The 24,531-nt window shown below is 47.2% G+C and overlaps 1 protein-coding gene across 1 annotated transcript in view; it reads right to left on the bottom strand.

Annotated features, from left to right (window-relative positions):
* Positions 1-24,531, bottom strand: part of ADGRB1 (adhesion G protein-coupled receptor B1) — a 261,841-nt gene that overhangs the window by 193,667 nt on the left and 43,643 nt on the right. The window contains exon 2 of the mRNA XM_067529975.1: positions 5,469-5,627. Within this exon, the coding sequence (XP_067386076.1) occupies positions 5,469-5,627 (159 nt within the window). The remainder of the gene's footprint in view (positions 1-5,468; positions 5,628-24,531) is intronic.

Below are 24,531 nucleotides of genomic sequence, written 5' to 3'. Positions count from 1 at the left end.
ATGGCTTCATTTCAGCTGGCGCCCCTTGCTGCTTTCATTTCCCAGGCTTACATGGGGATTGGTGACATCTTTGGTAGTTCTTGGGGTCCACCGTGCTGCTGAACCCGGGCACTGGTGTAAGGACATGAGGTCCCCTCTCTATATTTCCCCCCTCTGCTGTCGTAGGTCCATCAGCGCCCGGAGACAGCCTCCTTTCCAGGACTGCAGCCCCACTCCATGTGCCAATCTGTCAGCAACCCCAGCTTTTAGCACCGCGTGGCAGGGCCGGGCCGGGTCATTACCACAAGGGCTGTTGCCCCATCATTCCACAGGCGGAGGGGCAAGCTAGTTGGTCCCCAAAGCCCTTTTTATCCTGCTCCACTTTCCCTGTGAAATAGCAGCTCTGGGCCAAGTCCAACAGATGGCAGAAACCTCCCTGCCTGTGTGAGGCGGGAAGATATCACTGGGTCCATTGCCTCTAGCAAGGAACAAACCGAACAATAACAAACACTGAACATCGTCCTTCAGATTAACTGTTATGAGCTGAACGGTTGAAAAGACCCTAGCCAAATCGGGCTTCGGTTAGCAGACCAAGTTTTGTTTTCAGCCCTGTGCTGAGCCTTGATTTGCTACAAGCTTTGCCCGTGGCCGCGTACTCCGAATTCCCACTAGAACTGATGGGTACGCTACTTTTATATCCAAGGACTTCATTTAGCCATGGGAGCTTCAGGAGACTGGCAGGCAACCAACTTTACTACTCGAGATACGCATGTGAGGGCATGGACAGTGGGTCAGGCCAGGGGAAATATCTACATTATAAAGTTTACAAGCAGTTGTTACTTGGTGGGTCACCTGCTGCTGGTTGCATCTGTTCATCAATTTCAAATGATGTTGAAGACTTTCCGATTTGGGTGCCCCAGGCCACACATCCATGTCTATGTTAATCACCTAAAAAAATGTGACCTGGTCTTCAGAGGGGCAGAGAGACTGCAGTTCCCACTGATGACCTTCAGGCCCTACTTCAAGATTCATCTGTTTTGGTGGGCATTTTTGGAAGGGGGAAATAGGGGGCTTTTTCAAGAGAAACTTATCTCGGCCTATCTGCCGTGCATTCATCACCACGGGCATCCAACCTAGACTTACAAAAACAAACCATTGCCAGGCCCTTAGCGGGTATATATCGTGGTAGCACCACTGACTTCAGCAGAGCTATGCTGATTTTCTCCAGTTGAGAATCTGGCCTGATCAGTGGAAGAGACTGTTCTGATCCTTGCTTTGTGCAATCCCTAGAAATTAAGTGTGTGGTAAAGATCGCAGGTCAGTGAGGGACAGCTAAAGTAAAAAGATGGGTCTGAAATTTTGTTCCAAAGATGATACAGATTTCTGCAATATTCCTAAACTAAGTTGCTTAATTGAGCCATTTAATTTTTGTCTGAGTTGGAATTGGTTACCACAGGCAAATCATTGCATTCTGGATTCTTACCCTTGTAACTGGGCTGGCCCCTTTTCGACTTGCTGCTGTGTGAAGTATATAGAAGAACTGACAGGTTTTTGTCAAGGAAAAACAAGATGTTTTTCCTCCTATTTATTTTTTACATTAGAGATTCAGGTCTTGTCTACTCCACGGCAGCTGGAGAACTACTGAAGTCATCACATCACAAGACACTGAAAGCTGAGCAACTCAAAGAGAAAGGAATTTTCACTCATAGTCTTTAAAACGCTTTTTTTTTTTTTTTTTTTTTTAAATTAACGTCTATTTAACTCCGGTGCCGAATGAAAACTTGCAGAAAAGGACATCTTTTTTAAAACGGTCAGCACTTCTTCCGGTAAGGCAGCTGTTCCCGAAGTGTGGGTCAAGGCTCCAAATGGGGTCGTGCCATCAGCAGACAGGGTCGCAACGACCCCTAGGGGACAGAGGAGGCCATTTTGCTCTGCACAGCATGACCTCACATGTGCAGTACGTGCACGATCACGGTCCACGGAGGACGCCATTTTGCTCTTCTCCCCTGCACTGTGTGACCTTGTCTGCACCGTGTGCTTTGCAGAGGATGACATTTTGAGGAGCAAAATGGTGTCCTCCATGCCCTCTGGGCTCAAGAAAGGAAATAAGTCATTAAAATGGGGTCGTACCACGGCTGGCAAGAGGTTTGGGTGCTGGCGATATACATCTCTGTGACCATGGAGAAGTGGCACAAATTCAGCCTGGAAATAAAGTGTCCATTTTTAACCCAGAGGACAATGGACCATTGGAACAATTCACCACAGGTTGTGGTGGATCCTCCGTCACTGGCAATGTTAAAAATAAGATTGGAGGTTTTTAAGAACACGTCAGACAAACACCTGTCAGGGGTGGTCTAGATAAGAGTTAGCCCTGCCCCAGTCCAGGGGACTGACTAGATGACCCGTTGAAGGCCCTTCTAGTCCTACATTTCTATTCTTGGATTGCTTTTTAAAAAAACCATATATTCTAGTTCTAACTGGAGTTGTTTGGAGGAAGTTCTGTGGTCTTTGTGATACAGGAGCCCAGACTAGACGGTGACAATGGTCCCTTCTGGCCTGGAAGTTATGAATTTATGACCTCTACAAAGTACTCCAACAAAACCAAGCAAGATCAGAATTGACCATTCCTGACAGTTCTTAAACAAAAACAAACAGGATTTAAAAACATCTTTTCAGGCCTTCTTCATGTGCCATAACCCCCTCCCCCCCACACAAAAAAGGGGGGGTGGGGAGGGCTTACACAGAATTTGTTAAAATCCCTTTTGCAGGCCGCCTTTCAGTTTTGCCACCAGATCTGAAGAAAAAACAAAATGACACTGGAAATGGACAGCCCTTGGGCGGTGTTGCAGGGAAGGCAAGACAGATTCAGCAGCAAAGGAATTCAGAGTCCAATTGATGGGCAGTAAAGGCAGGTCCTGTGTCGAGACGAGGCTGCAGGAATTGGGCGAAGGATTTGCTCTTAATGACAAGACTTTGCAGCATCTCTGTAGCACTGCCTATCCATGAAGCCCACAACATTTCGCAGCTCCTGAGTGGAGCCCCACAACAGCCAAGGGGAGAGGTATTGATTCTGACTCCCATTTTACAGATGCAGAGGGGGGGTAAAGGAAGCTGCTCACAACCATACACTAAGTGAGTGGTTGAGCTAGAGAAAGAACCCAGGCTTCTAAATGGCGAGGCCCGTGATTTGGCCAACAGATCATTCTTCCTCTTTTTATTCCCACTCACAGGGCTCCCATCTCTGGTCCTGTCTACACTAGGGAAATGAGCTGCTAACACAGGTTAAACTCCACCTATACGAGCCGTGTCAGGAACCTTGGAGTCAGTGGGCTGTCAGCATTTTATAGCCCCCGCAGCCTGCGCCCCCAAGTCAGCTTATCCAGGCCAGGCGCGGCTGTGCTGTGGGTCTTTTACTGCAGTGTAGCCTTACCTTCTGTGGCTCTTTGTCCCTCCTTTAGGGGCTAGATCATACAGAGCACGTCTACACTGCAGTCAAAGGTGCAACTGCAACACCTGCAGACATACCTGGATTGGCTTTCATCTAGCTAGCTGGGGTAACAGTTGCAATGGAACCACAGCAACCTGCTCAGGACCCTGGGTATGTACCTGAACAGCCAGCCCGTGCTGTCAGGAGGTCACCGTGATTGTTATTTGAGTTATCTAGCTCAAAGCCAGCTCAGGTAGCTGCAGTCTAGAAATACCTTTAAATACTGAAAAGCAGCTGCTACTGGCCTGGAACTAAAAGGCCTTTAGCTCAAGCTGCCTTTAATTTTTAAATCCGGAGGTCCCAGGTTCGGTCCCTACAGATGATGCAACCAAAGGCACAACGTTAAACGTAAAATGCCAGCAGCCCATCTGCACGAGGGCTTCCAAAGTTACTAGCCATAGTGGGAAAGGTGAACAAAATTTCTCTCATTTAGATGGAGCCTCAACGACAAGTCAGCTGAAGGGACCAGAGAAGATGACGTTTAATATGCTGGAGAGTTTCTTTTTTCTTTTCTTTTTTTTTTTTTTTTTTTTTTTTTTTTTTTTTTAAAAAGGCCTAATTGCAACATGATTTAACTTTATGGAAGTGGTAAAAAATGCATGAAATGGTTTTAGCCCTTGTTAGAGAAATCCATTCACATCCCTCTATTTGAACTCCCCCTTTGTCAGCTAGTCCACTCCCCTGCCTTTGAAGACAGTTGAACCTTCCCCGATTATCAGCCTCATCAGAGGACCTAATCAAACATACTTCTCTGCAAATTTGAAACAAAAAGAAGGGAATAATTATAATCAGAGCCATTCGCTCACATTAGCCGGGCTCAGATTTCTTTTTTTTTTTTTTTTCTTCCTACTTGGCTAATGCAAAAGAAACATTTGAAATGAAAGTGCCTGAAGACACGGGTTTGAATCATCAACATCCCTGTGCTGGCTGGCACTGGTGGATTGGGTATGTCTGCCCTGCACTGTAAACATGAGTCTGTGGGACCTGGGCTCCGTGCTTCAGCATCCACACTGGGCTGTAAACCAGGGCTTACAAATGCTGGACCCAGATCTCACAGCCATGCTAACACGTCCATACTGCCCTACACAGACCTTCTGATGTGGGTCCGCAGCTCGAGCTGTGTCCACACTGCAAAACGACAGGGCTTGGACCTCAGTCACTGCAGGACTTGGGCTCAGACCCCTCCCCCCCAGCAGGGTCCTAGGAGACCCAGGTCCTGAGTCCTTGCTGACCCAAGCTGGACTGATTTGTATGTGGACGGAAAGAGGGTTTGGCTCAAACCAGAATCAAAGCCCAGGCTTTTGTGTGCAGTGTCGACAGACCCTAAGGGGCTGTGTGCATGGAAAGGATTCCAGTCATTGTCCAGTCACTTCTGAAAATCCTGCCCTGTCTATCCACTAATCTAGTAACCAGGTCTTGCTCTATTTATCAATATTCCTGGGCATTTCTTACCTGTAAATCTCAAAGTGCTTTACAAAGGAGGGGGAACTTTTACAGATGGGGAAACTGAGTCACAGAAAGGCATGATTTGTCTAAGGTCACACGGTAAGGCCCTGACGGAGCAGCATGCCTTCTAGCTGCATTCTCCGTCCAATGGGCAGTGCCGCTCCAAGTTGGTAGGCAATGCCTTATGCTAGAGGCTTTCAGGAATATGCTCCGGCACTGGAGTGAAAGGAAAGAGGTTTTTTCACCAGTTTCAGAATTTGCACATCCCTCCCAGATGAGCCCTCTGCCTTCGCTACCCCCCTGTGAGTTAAGCTTCTCCAAAAGATGCACCTCAGAAGTGCACCCAAAAGCGTGCGCGTGTGAAACACGCACGGCCATGAACATGTGTATTTGATATGCCCCAAAAGCACGTTCCCTTGACACGTTCACAAATACTCAGATGTAGTCTTTGAACAATTGCCCCCGGTGTCTGAAACACCTTCGTTATTTACTGCGACAGACCAGGATTAGGAGACCAGATTGCTCACCCACGTGCACTGGAACATGCCCCACTTACTGTTGCATGCTTTCCTATTGCACAGCCTTCCTTCCTCCAGGACTCCTTCGCAGACAAGGCCTTCATCGGGAAGGGGCTGGCAGGTCCGGGTACGCGTCTGGAGGCCTCCCCCGCAGTCTCTGGTACAGTCTCCCCAAGCGGACCAAGGGTTCCAGCCACCTGAGCAAAACCCAGAAAAGCACCGTCAGTTTCAGCGTTCCAGGGCAGCTGGGAAGAAGCAGCAGGAGAGGGGGAGGAGAGAATTGTACAGCAGACCCTAAAGGCCACCCAGCAGCATCCCATTGCTGAGTCTTCTAGTAAAGCTGGGTTAGAACTGGAGTAAGGCATAGGCATGGTTTATAGTACAGGGGGGTGCAGTTCCATTGTCTTTGCTAAAAGCAGAGGGAGAGCTCCCCCCATTTCCTTGCTTTGTTTCAGGATAAGTGCTCCACCTTTTGGTGGAGTTCATCTCTCCTTTCTGGACCCGGTGAAACCATTGCGGCTAACGTTGCCCCATACAGAGAACCCTCAGTAGCAATTCTTTCTCTTGCACCTAATGGATGGATTATCCAAAATCTGTCCATGGGGTTTGACATACATCGACTCTGCTTCCAGCGCTTCATCTCTCTTTACACACACACACAGACCGGGCCCCGATTCCGTCCAGCAGGAGGCAGCGCTGGGCTGTCTCTCTCACACGCGCACACACACACACACTTAGAACACTGCACACATTTGCTCACCACCCTCATCCACCAACTCAGTTGTATTCTCAGCACCTTTCCCTCTGAAACCCATTCAAAATGCTCCCTCCCTTCACTGCAACGTGACATGCAAACGCCTCCATACCCACATTTCCTTTATCGAGAAAGGGGGCTAGCGAAATGACTGCCCCATGGCTGGGTTTTACAATCTAGCAGCCAGCAAAAAAAGAGTGGTTTATATCTGAGCGTGACCCACAGGCGATCCAGACTGAGTGAGGGAGCTGTTTGACTCTCCTCTAGAAGCGTGCTTAGTGCTGAAGTCTGAAGCACTCCAGTTATCCAGAGAATACCGCTGGCTCTGGGGCGCACCTTTCTCCTATGCTTCTCAGGCCAACATGCTTAAAACTCACCTCTGCAGGGTTATTCCTTCTAGGGGCAAAAGGGTAATTCAGTCACCCTGACCCACTCCAGCATTAGCCTCACCATGATGATGCCCAAGAACCAATGGCATCTGTGTTACAATCGTAGATTTTAAAGGCCAGAAGATCATCTGCTCTGACCTGCTGGATGACAGACCAGAGAACTTCACTTGCTAATTTCTGATGCAATCCCAACAATTTGTGGCCGAGCTGGTGTCTCCATTTAGAAAGATATCCAGGCCTGATTTAGACACTTCAGGTGATGAAGAATCTCCCACATCCCCTGGTAATGAGTTTGCTTCCCATTCAGTGGACTTAGCAAGTCAGACAGGGCATCTGTGTTTGCTGTTTCAAACCTGGATGTCACTAACAGTTGTGGGCTGCCTCCAAGTGGCTTGCTCATTCCCCATTGTTCTCCTGGACACCCAGCTAAACAGGGATTGACCTTCATTAAAGAGGCGTCTGTTTCCCTAAGTTTGTCTATTCTGCTGCTGTCTCTCCAATTACCTGAAGATGGCACAGGTCACACTCCAGGTCGGATTGGCATCAGCTGGCGAAGAAGCATAGCAACTGGGATGCACTCAGGCACAAACACAGATAATGAGCTCGTTTGCTTAATTTAGATTTTTTTTTTTAATCAAATAGAGGAAATTTGTTGTTAATTCTGTCGTGGACGCATGGAAATGCGAGACGCAAATGAGCCTCTGATTCATCCAGCTCATCATCCCACAAGCCACTGCTGGATTCTTCCTATACGCTTGTAATTTACATTGCAATAGCACCAATGGCTCCCAGCTGAGATCAGGGCTGCATTATGCCAGGTGCTGTACATAGACACAGTGCAAGGAAACCCTGGAGCTGATGAGCTTACATTCTAACAGACAAGACAGCAGGCAAAGAGGGAGGGAAAGAGAATATTATTATTACCCTATTTTACCACTGGGGAAATGATGCACAGAGAGGTTAAGTGGCTGATGAAATCCACCAGTGAGTCCAGGGCAGGGCTGGGAATTGCACCCGAGGTTTCTGCATCACACATTTTCCTGTGCTTTGTCCAGACTAGCTTTAAATCATCAGGGAAGAGGCTAATTCACCAATTTTGGGAGACTATTCGGCAGGCTGATAGCTCTCGCGGTCATTGATACTCAGGAAACATTTTCTTTTTCTTAATTCCATCCCATTATCCTTCTACGCCAAATAACCCCCCATCTCCTTTACACCTTTCACATGCCTGCCTAGGGATTGTCATGTCCCTTTTCAACTATCACTCACACAAGCGACACGTATTTCATACATCTTTCCTAAGAAGTCCTTCCTTCCAGCCCTCAGATCGTCGTATAGCATGTGCTCGCCGAAACATAAAGCAGACCATCCCTGCCCCAAACTGCTTACCGTCTGAATGAGAGCAGTATTTTTAGCTGCTCTCTCTGACCTTCCTCCAGTTTTTCTGCATCAGCGTATTAAAACTGTGTCCAGATTTTTACCAGGAATTCCCTCACTCTGGGCCTGATGCAAAGCCCACTGAAATCTATGGGAATCTTTTACTTTGGTTCAATGGGTTTCAAATCAGACTTTATAATGACACAAAACCCCTGTTTTGCTACTCCCCCAGAAATATGACACTCCCCCATAATACCACTGGCTCACCTGTGCTCTGAATTGCTGAAATCATGGCAAACAATACTAGCAGAGAACAAGCACATGGCAGATGTTAGCCACGTTGCTTAATACACTGCTGGAAGGTGCTCAGATACTACAGTGAGGAGTGCGGTATAAAAACCGATATAGAATAGGATGGAAACCCCAGGATAATGACCCTGTCACTCAGATGGTTTGTGATGGTGTCAGCAGTGGGACAGGTAGGTTGTTACTGGCCCATAGCAGAGTGTTTGTGTTTGTCCTTCAAGGCGATTTTCTTTCCCTTGAAGGTCACATTCCCTGCCGGTGTCATTCTTAATGGTATGCAATAAAAGGAAGACTTGTCTCTTCCATTTCCTGATGGGAGATGGATTGTGTTTCAAGGACGTCAAAGGCTAGTGACATAATGGCAGGTACCCTGATGTCTTGCTCAGGCTGATCAATAGGATATCTGTAACCAGACACGCTGAACCAGACAAGGGCTAATAAACTCTTCACACACGCTATTAAAAGGATTTCCCCCCCTCCGCTTGTTGGATTGAAATGAGGTGAGGGGGTGGGGGGATGGCAAAGGCCGGCACCATGCAGCCATTGTTAAGTGAGTGATTTATCCATCGGAGGCACTTTTCGATGCACTGTTAAGCAAAATGCACAATCGCGCTAATGCATTAAAAGGTAATTTCATATCAGTGTGTTAAACAAAATACACTTCTGTCATCCAAACTGATTGCCAATCAAAGGGCCCTCTGCTTAACGATGGGTTATTGAAACAGGCCTGCACTTTACGATGTAATCCATTATGATAGCATTAAAAACCATAAAAACTATAAGTGAGGCTGGCTTCAATGTTCCTGCTTACTCTAATTAATTAATAGAATCTCCCCAGTCTCTGGCCCTGGGAATGAGATGCAGCACACGGTCCATCTAACCAGCCTCTTCTTTCAGATGCCTGGTTTCTTAACCCTTTGTGCACCGCTAAGGTGGCTGAGATGGATAAGATAAAAGAAGAACTGCCATGTTCTCGACCTCGCAACAGGAATCATAGAATCATAGAAAATGAGGGTTGAAAGGGACCTCTGGAGGTCATCTAGTCTAACCCACTGCTCAAAGCAGGACCAACCCCAACTAAATCATCCCAGCCAGGTCTTCGTCAAGCTGCAACTTTAAAAACCCCTAAGGATGGAGATTCCACCACCTCCCTAGGTAACCCATTTCAGTGCTTCACCACCCTCCTAGGGAAAAACTTTTTCCTAATATCCAACCTAGACCTCCCCCACTGCAACTTGAGACCATTGCTCCTTGTTCTGTCATCTGCCACCACTGAGAACAGCCTATCTCCATCCTCCCTGGAGACCCCTTTCAGGTAGTTAAAGGCTGCTATCAAATCCCCCCTCACTCTTCTCTTCTGAAAACTAAACAAGCCCAGTTCCCTCAGCCTCTCCTCATAAGTCGTGTGCTCCAGTCCCCCAATCACTTTCCTTGCCCTTCACTGGACTCTCTCCAGTTTGTCCATAACCTTCTAGTGGAGGGCCCAAAACTGGACTCAATACTCCAAATGTGGTCTCACCCGTGTTGAATAGAGGGGAATAATCACTTCCCTTGATCTGCTGGCAATGCTCCTACTAATGCAGCCCAATATGCTGTTAGCCTTCTTGGCAATAAGGGCACACCGCTGACTCATTGTTGAAGCAAGTCTCTTTTTCACAGTTGTGAAAAAATGGATAACTTTTATTGCACTGTCCCTTCCTCTGCTTATTTCTCAGCTTTCTTTGCACTTCTGGGCTCCAACCAGGAGAGATAATAGAAGGTCCTGAATATCTAAGTGTTTATACTGCCTCCACCAAGATAGACACATGCCTAAACTGATTTGCCATCTGATCTCCCTGCTGTAACCCTTCTTGACCCTTCTGGATCCCTTTCCAGCAACAGGTCTAAAACTAGTGGCCAGTGCTAGAAAGGGATCCACATGACCAGACCCCTTTGACCATGCAATATCCCCTTGAAGTCAATGAGATTCTATGCAGATGGTCCCTTTTGCCCATGAGGCCCATTTCACCAGCTTTTCCAGTGCAAACATGATCACTGTGGGTTGTGTGTTGCCCTCTGTCCCCAATCCAGAGGAGGGGAGCCTGTTACAGCTGCTTTCTAGTGGCTTTAGGGTCAGGTTTCCAAAGGTATTGACTTAGATGGGAGTTAGGAGATGAACCTGCTTAGGCGCTTTGGAAAATCTCACTATAGGCACCTAAATACCTTTAAAAACTTGGTGCTTCGATTCAAGTCGTTGCAGCTCATGTGGTTAGCGCTGGAGGTTCCCCAGTTCAACCCCTGCAATCAGAACTGGGAAATGGCAGTCATCACACACAATTTTGCTCAGAAATGGCTCTGGTTTTCTCCGACAGGATGGTCCCAAGCCAGTATGTAAATTTCACAAGGCTACATACTACAACCCATGAAACAGCGGACAACAGGAACGTTCTGAATGCTTTCGTGAACATGACCCTCTGCCAGCCTCTCATTACTTTGTAAAGAGCATTTGGGTCCTCCTCCTTCTATTTAAAATCAGCTGTTATGAGGAGCACATAGGACGAGAGCTGGGCGAATAATTCATTTTGTGGATCAGTTGCTGAAACAAAAAATCAGAAAAAAAATTTGTTTCAGGCTGACCAAAACATTTTGTTTTATTTTGTTTTGGTCTTTTCGCCCATTTGGGATGGGTTTTTTGTTTGTAAATAGTTAAATTTAGTTAATTTTCTAAATGAAACATCAACATATTTCAATTGGGGGGGGGGGGATTTCCCCCCACCCCCATTTTTTTCAGCCAAAACTATTCCCCTAATTTGAACTGAGTTTGTGAACCGTTTGTTGACCTGAAATTGTATTTTTCAGTGACTAAATTATTTGTTGAAAAAACTTCACGCAGCTGTGCTTCTGACACTCACTTGTTTTTAGCACTAGGCTAGTTTACCTCCTCCTGGGCCCCCGTCATTAAACTGTAGAGGTCTTTGGGATAGTGACACTCCACTCACAATGCCACGCATGGCATTTTCCCTCTGTGGTGAATTGAAATACGCCAAGTCACCACTTGAATTTTGAAGCCATTCACATGAAGATCGGGAGATAAACTTCACAGCTGGCAGCTGTTACATCTCCCAAAATCCAAGCAGTCAATCCTGCCTTTTAATTTAATGACAATTATTTTAATTGGGTACAGACAACAACAGCAAGGAAATAAAGAAACCAAAACAATCCGGTCAGCACAGTGAGACAGTCTTTGTTTACAAGCCACATCCAGCCCCGCTTCAATTCAGCATTCAGTCTCCCACCAACACCAGCTGCAGTACTTCCAGTTGATAGGTCTCTTCTGAACTGGGCATCCCAGAATTGTTCATGTTTTAACAGTGCAGGGACCACAGACAGGCATTGCAGTTCTTAGCGCTCCATACATTATCTGCCTAGGTACCTCTGTGGCCCTCATCTCCATAGTATCAGAGCATCTCACAATCATGATCATCTTTTAGCTTCACAACACCCCCGGCAGGTCAGGAAGTGCTATCCCCATTCTACACAGAAGCTGAGCCACTGGACAGATGAAGTGACTTGCTCAAGGTCACACAGAAAGTAGGTGGTTGAGCCAGTTCCTGAACCACAAAACCATCTATAGATCCAAGAATTTATCTTCCTTACTAAAGCCATAGATTTCAAGGCTGGAAGAGACCATCATGATCATCCAGACCGAGCTCCTGCATCATAGAGGCCATAGGACCTGTCTCAGTGATGGGAGATCAAGCCCCTAACTTCTGTTTGAGTTAGAGTGTATCTTTTAGAACAGTGGTCCCCCAACTTTTTACGGCACCTCCTTTCCCCCACCAGGAGCCGGGGCTGCGGCTGGGACCGCGGCTGGGCGCCAAGTGGGGCTGGGTGGTGCTCCTTCTCTGCTCCCCATGGGGACTGGCCCGGGCCCTGATGCACCCCCCACAAATGTTCCTCCATGCCCCCTTGGGGGGGGGGGGCGCGCCCCACAGTTTGGGGACCTCTGTTTTAGAAAGATGTTTAGCCTAGATTTAAAGAGTTCAAGTGATGGAGAACCACTAATGTCAGAAAACGCTTTCCCATGTAGCTACTTCTAGATCACGATCAAGTCCCTCCTTAACCCTCTCTTTGTCACAGACCGAGGACATGGGCGGTCAGGCCTAGTGGTCGGAGCTGGAGCCAGCGGGTCAGAGCAGGTGTCAGGAATTGAATCCAGGGGTCGGAGGCGAAGTCAGGACGACAGCAGGGAAGTAGAGCTGGAGCGGATGGGGGCAGAGCAAGAGCAAGGCTGGAAACAAGGCAGGCAGAGAAGAGATCACAGCTGGGGACGTACGCACAGCGCAGCCAGAGATCAGCTGTTGCTGTTGGGTGCTGATGTCCTCGGCCAGACAGGTGGCATGGGCAATACGGCGGCCCTGCTATGGCTCAGCTGTGCTCTTGGGCTGCCCGGAGCCTGGCTTAGGCTCTGCTGCAACTCCTCATTCCTGACACTCTGGGATAAACTAAACCGACTGATCTTGTTCCGTCTGTCAGCATCAGGCATGCTTCCCAGACCTCGAATCAGGCTTGTCGCTCTTTTCCCAACCCTTTCCAATTTGTCAACATCCTTTGTGACGCGTGGACACCAGAACTGGACGCAGTGGGCAGAAACAGTCTCGCTAACCTATAACCACTCTCCCCGTAAATGGGTTGCAGTGCTGTTGTAGCCGTGTTGGTCCCAGGATATTAGAGAGACCAGGTGGGCGAGGTAAGATCTTTGATTAGACCCACTTTGGTTGGGGAAAGAGCCAAGTTTGGAGCTACACAGAGCTCTTCCTCGGGATCTGAGGTGCAGAAACAGAAGTTGGTCCAATAACAGATGTGACCTCGCCCGCCTTGTATCCCTAGAAAGTGTCGAACACCAGGATCCTTGGGAAAGTTTATATCTGGCTCTGAACTCTGGAGTTCACCCCAGACACGCATGAAACGATGTTCCCTTCCCTTGTGTCTCCTCCCAGCCACCCTTTCCTCAGTTCAGTCTGTAACATCTCTATCTCACAACCCATTTCCCACTAATTGCCCTCATTACTCCCCCTCTCCCAAAGCCTTTTGTGATTCCCGAATATTTAAGCAGAGGTCGGAGGCAGCACGTAACTTGCATTAACGTTAATCATGCCTAGTTGGCTCTCAATTAGGAAGACTAAATCTTTTTCTTTTTTTTTTTTTTTGTCCCCTCTCCTCCCCTGTTGCTCTGCGGCTGCTTTCAGATGAATGGCTGCTGTCTATTAGACAGGAGCCTAGAGGTTGAAATAATGAACTGACTCAAATGGCAGATCAAAACCTTGGGATGTGAGTTGATTTCTTTTTATTGTTATTATTTGTGACCTTGGAGCCTGAACGCCCTTTAGAACAAAACCACAGAAGACAGTAAAATTGAAGGCGAAAACCATAACCTCATTTAATTGGCCTACATTGGCTTGAAGGTCAGTACTCTGAACTGGGGGACTAGCAAGGGCACTGGCATGAAAACCACTTGGAGATCGTTTTGTGTCAGCATTTCCTCTGAATGGCATGCTTTTTTATTATTATTAACATTCAATAGATTTCTTCTGCTGCAGGTATTTATGCAACTGCCTAGTGGAGCATGCCAAGACAGGCTTTTAATGCATATTTTGTAACAGGAATGGCGAGGAGTTGACATAAAATAGTCCATGTATTTTCAACTCACCGCCATCCAAGCGGCGCTCCACATGGTGCTAAATAATAATAGTTTGCATCTTCATTCTGGGGATCTCCAAGCACTTTTATGAACATGAATGTTTTATACAACACCAACCTCCCCTGCAAGTCAGGTGAGTGTTGTAATGAACTAGCTCGTGTATGTGTGTCTCTACTGACCTCTACTGGATAGAATCTGTACTGTTCAACTGTGTTGTCAAGTCCTATACTGCTAATGGAGATTCTCCTTCAGATGGAGTGTTACGCATAGCAGGAAGTATGAGATCTCTCTCTGCCGTCACTGCGAAGTTCCAACTGGCCACTGTACATGACAAATGATAACCGTAAACTCTGAGGTGATTGAGGACTTGTTACTGTATTATCGTTGCTATTACCCTGTTTTACATATGGGGTAGTTATGATACAAAGAGGTCAAGACCAATATTTCAGATTTGGGTGCCAAAATCCACATTTAGGTACCTGAATAAGTAGCCTGATTTTCAAACCTGCTGAGCAACTGTTGCCTTCCATCAACTTCAAATAAGACCAGCAGGGTCCAATTCAGCAAAACATTTAGAATTGTGCTTACATCCATCTCTACTCTGCAGATCACTTAATAGGAACTGGCTGCTGAATCAGGACCACCATGCTTATCTTTCAAGGAAACTCACACTAAGTATAAAGCCATGATTATTTCATGGGACACTGAATCCATGCAACTGAAACACCAGGGAGAAGAGGTATTATTTATGAGTAGGCTTGACAGAATTTGATTCTTTTTTTTTAATGATGTCAATGGATAATATCGATGTTTATTTTGAAGGATTTTTTTTTCAGTTTTTATCTGTTTCAATTTTCACAGTTGTGCAAAATTATGGGGGTGTCTGGCAGCGGGGGGACTCAGACAATAATTATTGCATGACAATAGATATTGAGATTTTAAAAGTTAATGCTTTATAGCCATTAAAACACAAAGTTTCAACATCACATGTCAAAATATACAAAGTCGATGTCTTTAAATCAAATTCTAATAAATTCCCAAGCAGCACTTTTCTTATTCTGCCTATCTATAAATTTCAAATGCTATCTATGGAAATATTTTTCCATTGGTTTCTGTGTATACGGTGAAAGTGACGTTCACTGACATTTACCGATATGAATCTAATCCTTCCAAGCCTATTTATAGGGTTGTAGGAATAACGGGGGGGAAATGAGAAAAGGAACATTAATCTGGAACATGAGATCAGATAAGACTGCGGAATAGTCTCCCTAGGAAAGTGGTGGAAGCCTCATTGCTTAAGTTATTTCAAAGGAGAGCAGACAAAACATCAAAAGATAGACATGTAGAGAAAAATCCAGCCTTCACTACAAAGGAAGGACTAGATAATCCAATGTGTCTTTCCACCCTTGACTTTTGTGCAGAAGATGTGGGTTTATATAATACCTTGCTTCTTCAAATTATCTAAAAGCTCTGTATAAAGCAGGAGGGGAGATGTTGACATAGAGACATACATACCTATATGGAGATAAATAAAGACATACAGTACAATATAGCCACGTAACTTGAGCTGGTCAAAACATTTCCAAATCTAAAGCTCCAATAGCATTTTTAATCAAAATTTGGACCAAAAAAAGGACAAAATGTTACCAAAAATTCATTTTCATTTTCAACCAGCTCTGCACTTTTGTGCCTCATTTTCTCCAGCTGCAAAACAGAAAGAGTAAGTCTTACCTTCCTATTTAAAGCACTTGCAGATCATTGGATAAGACACTCTTAGCTAAATATTATTATATAATACTCAGTCCTGGTAGTCCACCTTTCAGTTGCAATTTGCTTTCTGAATGTTATTTCTATCTTAGGAGTTTATCTGAGCCCTGTCTCCATAGTACCTGACCACCGCACAATCTTTAATGTCTCTATTCTGACAGTACCCCTATACCTGTATGGGGCAGTGCTGTGATTGTGGCTGAACAGAAGGGGAATTGAGACACAGAGTGTGTGTCTACACACCAGCTGGGACCCAGCCTTCCAGCCCAGGCGGACAGACTCATGCTAGCAGGGCTCATGCTAGAGTGCTAAAAATAAAAGTATGGATGTTGTGGTTTGGGCTCTCAAGCCCACCAGATCACTAACAGCTAAGCTACAGTCTCCACACTGCTAATTTTAGCATGCGAGCTCAAGTCTAGCTTGTTCCCAGCTGCAGGGTAGACGTACCGGAAGAGGGTAAGTGACTTGCCCACAGTTACACAGCAAGTCTGTGTCAGAGCAGGGATTTGAACGCAGGTCTCCCAAAACATAAGTAGTGATTTAACCACTAGAACATCCTTCCTCTTTGTCAGTGAAGCTTCACACCACCCGTCTGACGTATGTAGATATTAATCGCCCCCCATTGCAGAGAAGATAAGTAAACCACAGAAGGGCTAAGTGACTCTCTTATGGTCACACAATGAAAGAGCGAGGAGAAAAACCCAGGAGTCCTGAGCACCAGGCCCCTGCGCTAATCACTCTCAGACACAGAGAGACAGAGCTATGCAGATCCTGCTTGCTAAGATGACTAAAACTATCAACTTTTCCCTCCTGGTTTCCATGAAAAACCATGAAGCAGCTGTCAAGATGCATCAGGACAGCTAACTCCAGAGCAGTGTTCAGGGCAGCTGCGTCTGCAGTTACGAAGCCAAATATTTAATGGCATTTTGGTACATGAAGTCAGCCCACATCACCCAGGGATGGCAGGACTAAAGATTTTGCCTGTAAGGGGAACGAAAGCAGTTGAAAGCCACACAAAAGCACACGGCATGGGTGCACCTCTGAGAAACATTTGCAAACAAGCGAGCTGTCAGCCAGCGTCTCTCCCCTCAGTGTCTTCTGCCTCCTGGACCTGTCAGCTGCATTCCATCATGCAGCTGAAACGGCTGATCACGGCTGCCTTGGCGGGCAGAGGCTGGCGTTGCTGGCTCACCCCTTGGCATATCAGCAGCGTTTTTCCTTGGGGGAGAGGGCAGGGGGTGGGGGGTGCATAGCTCCCATGAGCACAGAGGGATGGGCAGCTGCGTCGAGTCAGGGACAGCGCAGGCAAGGTGTGCAAAGTTCTGGGGCGTTCTACCCGGGCACGTTCATCCTCATCCATGACGCCTGTTTGGTAGTCCAGTTGTGGGCTTCCTTTGCCACTGGATATAGATTTGGCGCTGCTCTGAGGGTCAGGAGACTTGGCGGCAGCACTGGCCTGCTGTGTGACCTTGGGAGAGTCACTTCTTGTCTTTGTGCCTCTGGAGGTGAGGACAGGGCGTGGGAGGTGAGGGTGCTTAGCAAAAAGGGACAGGCAACAGCAATGGTGGTTATTTGTGACATGGACACTTGTCCACTAGCAAACGGACTGACGGCACACTCTCATTCCACACAGGCCACCAAGTTAGCGTGATTAGGGTCACGGGCAGCATGGCCCAAATATAATTTTTCTCCCTGCCATCTCACATACTAGCAACAGTAACTAGTAACAGGAATCTCCCTGCTCTTCATTCAGCTCAGCTACATCCCTTCCAAACCCCCAAAAGATGGTAACTGGAGTGACTGTGGCTGGTTCCAGAGACGGTGGCCAGCCAGCCCATTCATTCGTTCTCACAACGTCAGCTAAATAAGACTCATTCATACAGGGCTTTCTCCACTCCCTTGTTGCTATTACTATTTAGCACTGGTATTCCAGTCGGACTTAGCGGCCTCCATGGAGATCAGGGACCCTTTGTGCTGGGTCTTGTAATGACACAACGCTAAGAGACAGTCCTGATCACAAGAGCTTATAATAGACATTATGGCAATGCGGTGCCTAGATGTTACAGTGACTGGCAAATACCAGAGAGAGCGTGGGAGATTCAAACCACTTGCTAAATGGCTATCATTAGTTAATCGTTATACATATTTATTAATTACGTGAAGTCATGGAGACGGGCTGGCAAGATCCAGGAAGACTGTCCCCTCAGACAGGAGAGTTCTGGAAGGTAGGGATAGGATACAGAAGGACCTAAACAAACTGGGAGGATTGGGCCAAAAGAAATCTAATGAGGTTCAACAAAGAAAAGTGCAGAGTCCTGCACTTAGGAAGGAAGAATCCCATGCACAGCTATAGACTGGGGACCGACTAGCTAGGCAGCAGTTCTGCAGAAAAGGACCTGGGGGTAACAGTGGACAAAAAGCTGGATATGAGTCAGCAGTGTGCCCTGGTTGTCAAGAAGGCTAATGGCATATTGGGCTGCATTAGGAGGGGCATTGCCAGCAGGTCACGGGAAGTGATTATTCCCCTCTATTCGGCATTGGTGAGGCCACATTTAGAGTATTGTGTCCAGTTTTGGGCCTCCCACTACAAAAAGAATGTGGACAAGTTGGAGAGAGTGCAGCGGAGGGCAACAAAAATGATGAGGGGGCTGGAGCACAGGACTTATGAGGAGAGGCTAAGGAAACTAGGCTTGTTTAGTCTGCAAAAGAGAAGAATGAGGGGGGATTTGATAGCAGCCTTTAACTACCTGAAAGGGGTTCCAAGGAGGATGGGGCTAGACTGTTCTCGGTGGTGGCAGATGACAGAACAAGGAGCAACGGTCTCAAGTTGCAGTGGGGGAGGTCTAGGTTGGACATTAGGAAAAAGTTTGTCACTCGGAGGGTGGTGAAGCACTGGAATGGGTTACCTAGGGAGGTGGTGGAATCTCCATTGTTAGAGGTTTTTAAGCTGCGGCTTGACAAAACCCTCGCTGGGATGATATAGCTGAGGTTAGTCCTGCTTTGAGCAGGGGGTTGGACTAGATGACATCCTGAGGTTCCTTCCAACTCTAATATTCTATGATTCTAAGTACCCGCGGAATTACATGGAAGGAAATCTACACAGGCAGAGGCGCCTTCCGTGTTTTCCTGCCGGTCTCCCCTCCCCTCAGCAGCACGACACCAAGAGCACAGCCAGGATGTGTCACTGAACGAGTTCCCCTGGGCTGCTCGGATGGGGATCCTTGGGAGTCAAGGTCACTGGAAGCACAGTTCTTGCCCAGTAGGATAACTGCACAGCTATAACCACAGATGTAGTCCCCGCCTCTGCCCCCACTCTCCTGTCTCCAGGCCTTTATCCAACACCCCACTGAAACCAGTCCCCAGGGTGCGCCACCAGAGTGACTTCTGATGGGCCTAAGGGAGTTGTAGGTAGCTCCAAGAGGCAGCTATGCCCCTTGGCAACCCCCAGAGAGTGTTCTGCCCTCACGCTTTCACTCACATTAAGTGGCTGGGATGATCTGGGCCCCATCATTTCTCTTTCTGTAAAAACAGCTGTCGTGCTTTTGCGAAGTAATTTAATAATTCCCTGGAAATATTGATCAATTTCAAGCACTTCTCATTAAGCACAAGAAAACAGCAAGTCATTATTTTCCGTGGTAATTAGAAATGACTGCACAGTTTGTTTTCCTTTTCGCTTCCAAAATGGACTGAGATTGGAAGGAGCCGAGCGCGGCTCTAGGGAAGACAGCTTGAACGTGGCTAAACAGTGGGCCCCCCGGAGCGGCTTTTCGCAAAGGATGCATTTCTCAGTACTGGATAAAATTCCTGCTAAGTATATCAGTGCAAAGCAAGAGTGGCTTCTACTAGCCAAGCATGTCAATAAGCACATACGTGTAGCTCCAATCAGAGACGCTCATCCAATAGGTCAACACATCTGTGCTTTACGCTTATGAGTCGGCATCAGCTCTTCTTGGCGGTAGGGGTAGAGCTGGCCTTGACCCAAAAGTCTCAGCTCCAGAGAGCCTCGCACTTGTTCAGATCAGGACCTGACATAAGCTTTGCAGTTCTGGCCCAGGGAGGTCTGGCCCTGTCTATTCTGGAACTGTCCCCTCCTGTCTCCATTGCTGGGGCCCTTGGATTACACAGAAACTGCACCTGGAGCAGCCCGTGTTTTAGTCCGCCCTCCAGCTATCTAGAGGCAAGCGACTCTTCGCCTATCCCCATCCCGCACCCAAAAACCACCCACTGTTCCTTGCCGTGACACATCCAAAGCCCACAACGCTTTGTGATCAGTGTAAGAAACTGGGAAGGAGGTGCCGTGGGGGGTTATTGCTGGTGGCTGGGTGCAGGGCAGGGGGCAATGGGAGGGGGTGCTGAGGGCTTGTGAGGTGATGAGGCCGGAGCTGGTGGTAATGTTCTATCACCTGCCATCACTGTTCCAATGGGATGAAACTGACACAAGTGGCTTTGCCTCCCACATGGGAGCAGCGGAGCTGAAATTTACACGCCAAACACATCTCCTCCCCCTGTTCTCGCCTCACTCTCTATTTATTAAAGCTCATGATTTTAGCAAAAGGAGTAATGCATCATCCACTCCCACAGCCTCTGCCTCTGCCTTCCAGTCCCTGACACCTCCCGAACTGCCTTTCTTGACTCCCGGTGCAGCGGCCTGAATTCTAATCCAAAAACCACCCCCACGTCCCAGAGCTGCTTTGACAAGAAAGAGCACTGGGTGCCTCTCTCATAGATGTGTCAGTGCAGCAACAACCTGCCTCTGATGAGGGAGATGATTTTGGAGGAGATGGGGCACTGTCAGAGGATGCCTTTGATATTGAAAACAAACACCACAGCAAAGGCTACAAAGCAATGTTGCAGCTGCCTGGCTTATTGGTATTGCGGCAGTGATGCTCTGCGCTCTGCTAGCTGAAAGGGAGAGCTGCGGATAAGAAAGATGTGGCATGCCAGTCACAGGGAGAGGGGCTTTAAATTGCACCTTTCCCCTGGGACTCCAGTGACCGTAAGAGAAACTACCCAGCCACTAGTGCAAATCTCAGCCCCAGGCTGAACTTGAGTACTAGCTACAAGGTCTTTCCCCCGCCCTGCATGAGAAGTGACATCTGCATGCGTGTGTAAACTGGAACCTTGGTGCAAATCACAGCATGCGTGGAAGTTCCCAAGATGCATTAAAAATCTGAACTCAGGGTCTCGGGGACAAAGTGATCCCCTGTGATAAGTTACCATACAAGCTGCAGGTGGGTTCAGAACTCTGCTGAGAGTTAAGGCACTGGAATCGCCATGGAACTAGAGCCCTCTGCAGAAGACAAACCCAGAGTCCCCAAGCGTGATCTAAGACCACTAGGAAGGACTGTACCCAGCCCCTGGACCTCAGTGGGAAGCTGGAAATTAAGCATGTCTGAGTGTGTGGGGAATAAACTAGGGACACTGCACCCAATAGGTGGAATGGGATAGGACTCTGAGTGCTGATCATGGTGACTGAGAGAATGGCTAATTTGGGTAAGAACATAAGAATGGTCGTACTGGATCAGACCAATGGTCCATCTGTGGTCCAGTAGCCTGCCTCCAACAGTGGCCTGTGGGAATGAGGGGAACAGGGCAATCATCGAGTGATCCACCCTCTGTCATCCCGTCCCAGATTTTGGCAGTCAGAGGTTTAGGGACACCCAGAGCATGGGGTTGCGTGCTGACCATCTTGGCTAATAGCCACTGATGGACTCTGTCCTCCATGAACTGATCTAATTCTTTTCTGAAGCCAGTTACAATTTTGGCCTTCGCAACATCCCCAGGCAACAAGTTCTGCATTGTGTGAAGAAGTCCTTCCCTATGTTCATTGTAAACCTGCTGCCTATTAATTTCCCTGGGTTACTCTTAGTTTTTGCGTTATGTGAAAGGGCAAAATAACACTTCCCTCTTCACTTTCTTCACACTATTCATGATTTTATAGACCTCTATCAGAGCCCCCATTAGACGTCTCCTTTCCAAGCTGAATGGTCCCAGTCTCTTTACTCTCCCCTCATATGAAAGCTGTTCCATACCCCTAATCATTTCCTTCTCTGTACCTTTTCCAATTCTAATATATCTTTTTTGAGATGGGGCAACCAGATCTGCATGCAGTGTTTGAGGTGTGGGCGTATCATGGATTTATATAGTGGCATTATGATATTTTCTGTCTTATTATCTATCCCTTGCTTAATGTTCCTAATGTTCTGTTAGGTTTTTTTTTTTTTTGCCTCCCACTGCGCATTGAGCAGATGTTTTCAGAGAACTCTCCACATTTACTCCAAGATGTCTTATTTGAGTGGTAACAGCTAATTTAGAACCAATCACTTTGTATGTATAGTTGGGATTATTTTTTCCAATGTGCCTTACTTTGCACTTATCAACACTGAATTTCATCTGCCATTTTCTTGCCCAGTCACCCAGTTTTGTGAGATTCCTATTGTAACTCTTCATAGCCAGCTTTGAACACAACCATCTTGAATAATTCTGTATCATCTGCAAACTTTGCCAGCACACTGTTCACCTCCTTTTCTAGATCATTTATGAATAAGTCGAACAGCACAGGTCCAAGTACAGATCCTTGGGGGACCCTGCTATTTACCGCTTTCCAGTGTGAAAACTGATCATCTATCTCTACCCTTTATTTCCTATCTTTTAACCAGTTACTGGTCCATGAGAGGACCTTCCCTATTGTTGGGACAGTGCTGAATCACTCTATAGTATCACAATGGACAAGTTGGGGGAGCCTGAGTGCTAGTGGATTCTGGGAGCAGGGCCTTGCAGCACTAGACTGTGGAAAATCACTGCAAAGGCCAGACTTGCACTTGGCATCAACATGTGTCACAAATGTCTGTCCAGACCCTGTGTAAGCAGCTATGCTGATGTGGAAGACCAATGGTCACGGCCAGCCAATGGCCAGTTCACCTGGTGAGTACATGTGGAGGCGTGTAATGGCGAATCTGGGACGAGCTGACCTGGGTCACATGACTCTATAGAATGCCGTGACATCAGATGCCTGGAGGGGAGTAGTCCACGATCAGTGAATATCAGCCAATCCCTGCAGCCCCCTCCCAAATTATGAATGAATTGGAATATGCCACATCATTCATTGGCAAAGCATATTTTGGGGACATGAGACTTCTTTGGGAAGAGGGTATAAATATTGGGAAGATCACATGGCAGCTAGCTTTTCTACCTATATCTCATATACCCTAGAGAGCCAGTGATACTGTCAGACAGAAGAAGGATTAAGATCAGAGGGCCTTGGCATAACCTAGACCCTGCTCTGAGGGATCATAGATCAGAGGGCCTCTGGGTAGCCAAGACCCCACTACGAGGGACTCAGAAAATAGACCAAGGACCTGAGGGAATCTGAAGGAGGAAGAGACAGTCGTCACCTAGGAGTGGTAGCTATCCCGCTTTGCTTACCAATCAGGATACTGTGTGGGGCCAGCATAGTTACTGAGGGTTTATGCTTGGGAAATTGAGGCTTACTAAGGAGAGGCGTTGTATAGTCCTTTCTATTTGTCTGTGATATCTGCTTTTCAATAAACAATAGCTCTGCACTGAAGATATTGACTTTTGGTCTTCACTGGCATGGTCACAGGGTGCTCAGCTGTGAGCACATGAATTAATCTGAATTGATCCCTGGCTCAACACCTATCATCCCCTGACATCTTAGTTTGCTTAAGATCCTTTGGTGTGGGACCTTGTCCAAAGCTCTCTGAAAGTCCAAGTGCTCTAGATCCACTGGCTCCCCTTTGTCCACATGCTTTTTGATCCCCTCCAAGAACTCTAATAGATTGGCAGACATAGCCAACTAGCCAGTGCTCTGAAAATAGAGGTGGAGCTGTAACCTCATGAGCAGTGGGAGGGACTAGATGCCCAACACGTACTTGGAGTCTCAGACAGGATCGTGCCCGGGCAGCTAGCCTATCACACTAGTCATGCCACTATGGTTACACTTCTATTTTTAGCACACTTGCTTGATCAGAGCTAGCATGGGTATGTTTATCCGAGCTGGAAATTACATCTCCATCCCGAGAGTAGACGTACTCTGAGATTCATCAGTTCAGGGCATCCCATCTCGTAGCTAATGCGTTTGTCCTCCTCCACTTGTATGTCTGCCAGGCACCAAAGTCAAAGAGGCAGATGGACCCCCAAAGATCTCTGGAGCGTCTATAAGTGAAATGCATTTCTCTATCATCTGGGGAACTGCTCCTTTCCAAGGGCTGAGATTTAGAGGGAGGAAACAGATAAGAATTCTGGTCTATCCTGCTTCTTAACCAACTGCATGATTATAGAGAGCCAGAGTGACTGAGGAGCTAGGGAAGTGATGGATGGCATCTGATGTGAGCAGGGAAATGGATGTGGTCAGAATGAAAAGAAATCGCATAGCAAAGCCAGGTAACTCTCAGAGAGGAAGGACCCGTTGGTCTGATGAAGGGAGATTGTGGGCACTGAGCAGATTCCTTGCTACGGGTGTCTTGTCTGCTAACCAGCAAACAGACCAACTCTAGCTAGTCTGCAGACCCCCCCTTTGAGGCTTGTTGACCATGTTACCCCAACCAAGATTTGAACCTGAAGCTATGTGGTCTCCAGGCAGGTATAAGCCAGCAGAGGAAGGATGGTCTTGTAGCTACAGTACAGAGCTGGGAGTCAAAAGACTTGGGATCTCTTTCCCCCAGAAACAGCCTGTGCAATTTTGGAAAAGCTGTTTTCTTTATGCCTCAGTTTCCTAGTCTCGTCTACAAAATGGGGAAAACAAGATGAGTGTCCTTCACAGGATGGGATAGGAGGCTATGTTCATTAATGTCGGCAAAGGGGTTGGA

The sequence above is a fragment of the Emydura macquarii genome, unplaced genomic scaffold, assembly GCF_026122565.2.
Source record: "Emydura macquarii macquarii isolate MOO-44397 ecotype Brisbane River unplaced genomic scaffold, CSIRO-AGI_Emac_v2 contig_366, whole genome shotgun sequence".
Taxonomy (NCBI): Eukaryota; Metazoa; Chordata; order Testudines; family Chelidae; genus Emydura; species Emydura macquarii.
Note: the sequence above shows the minus strand (reverse complement) of the source record. Positions and strands in the feature narration are given on the sequence as shown.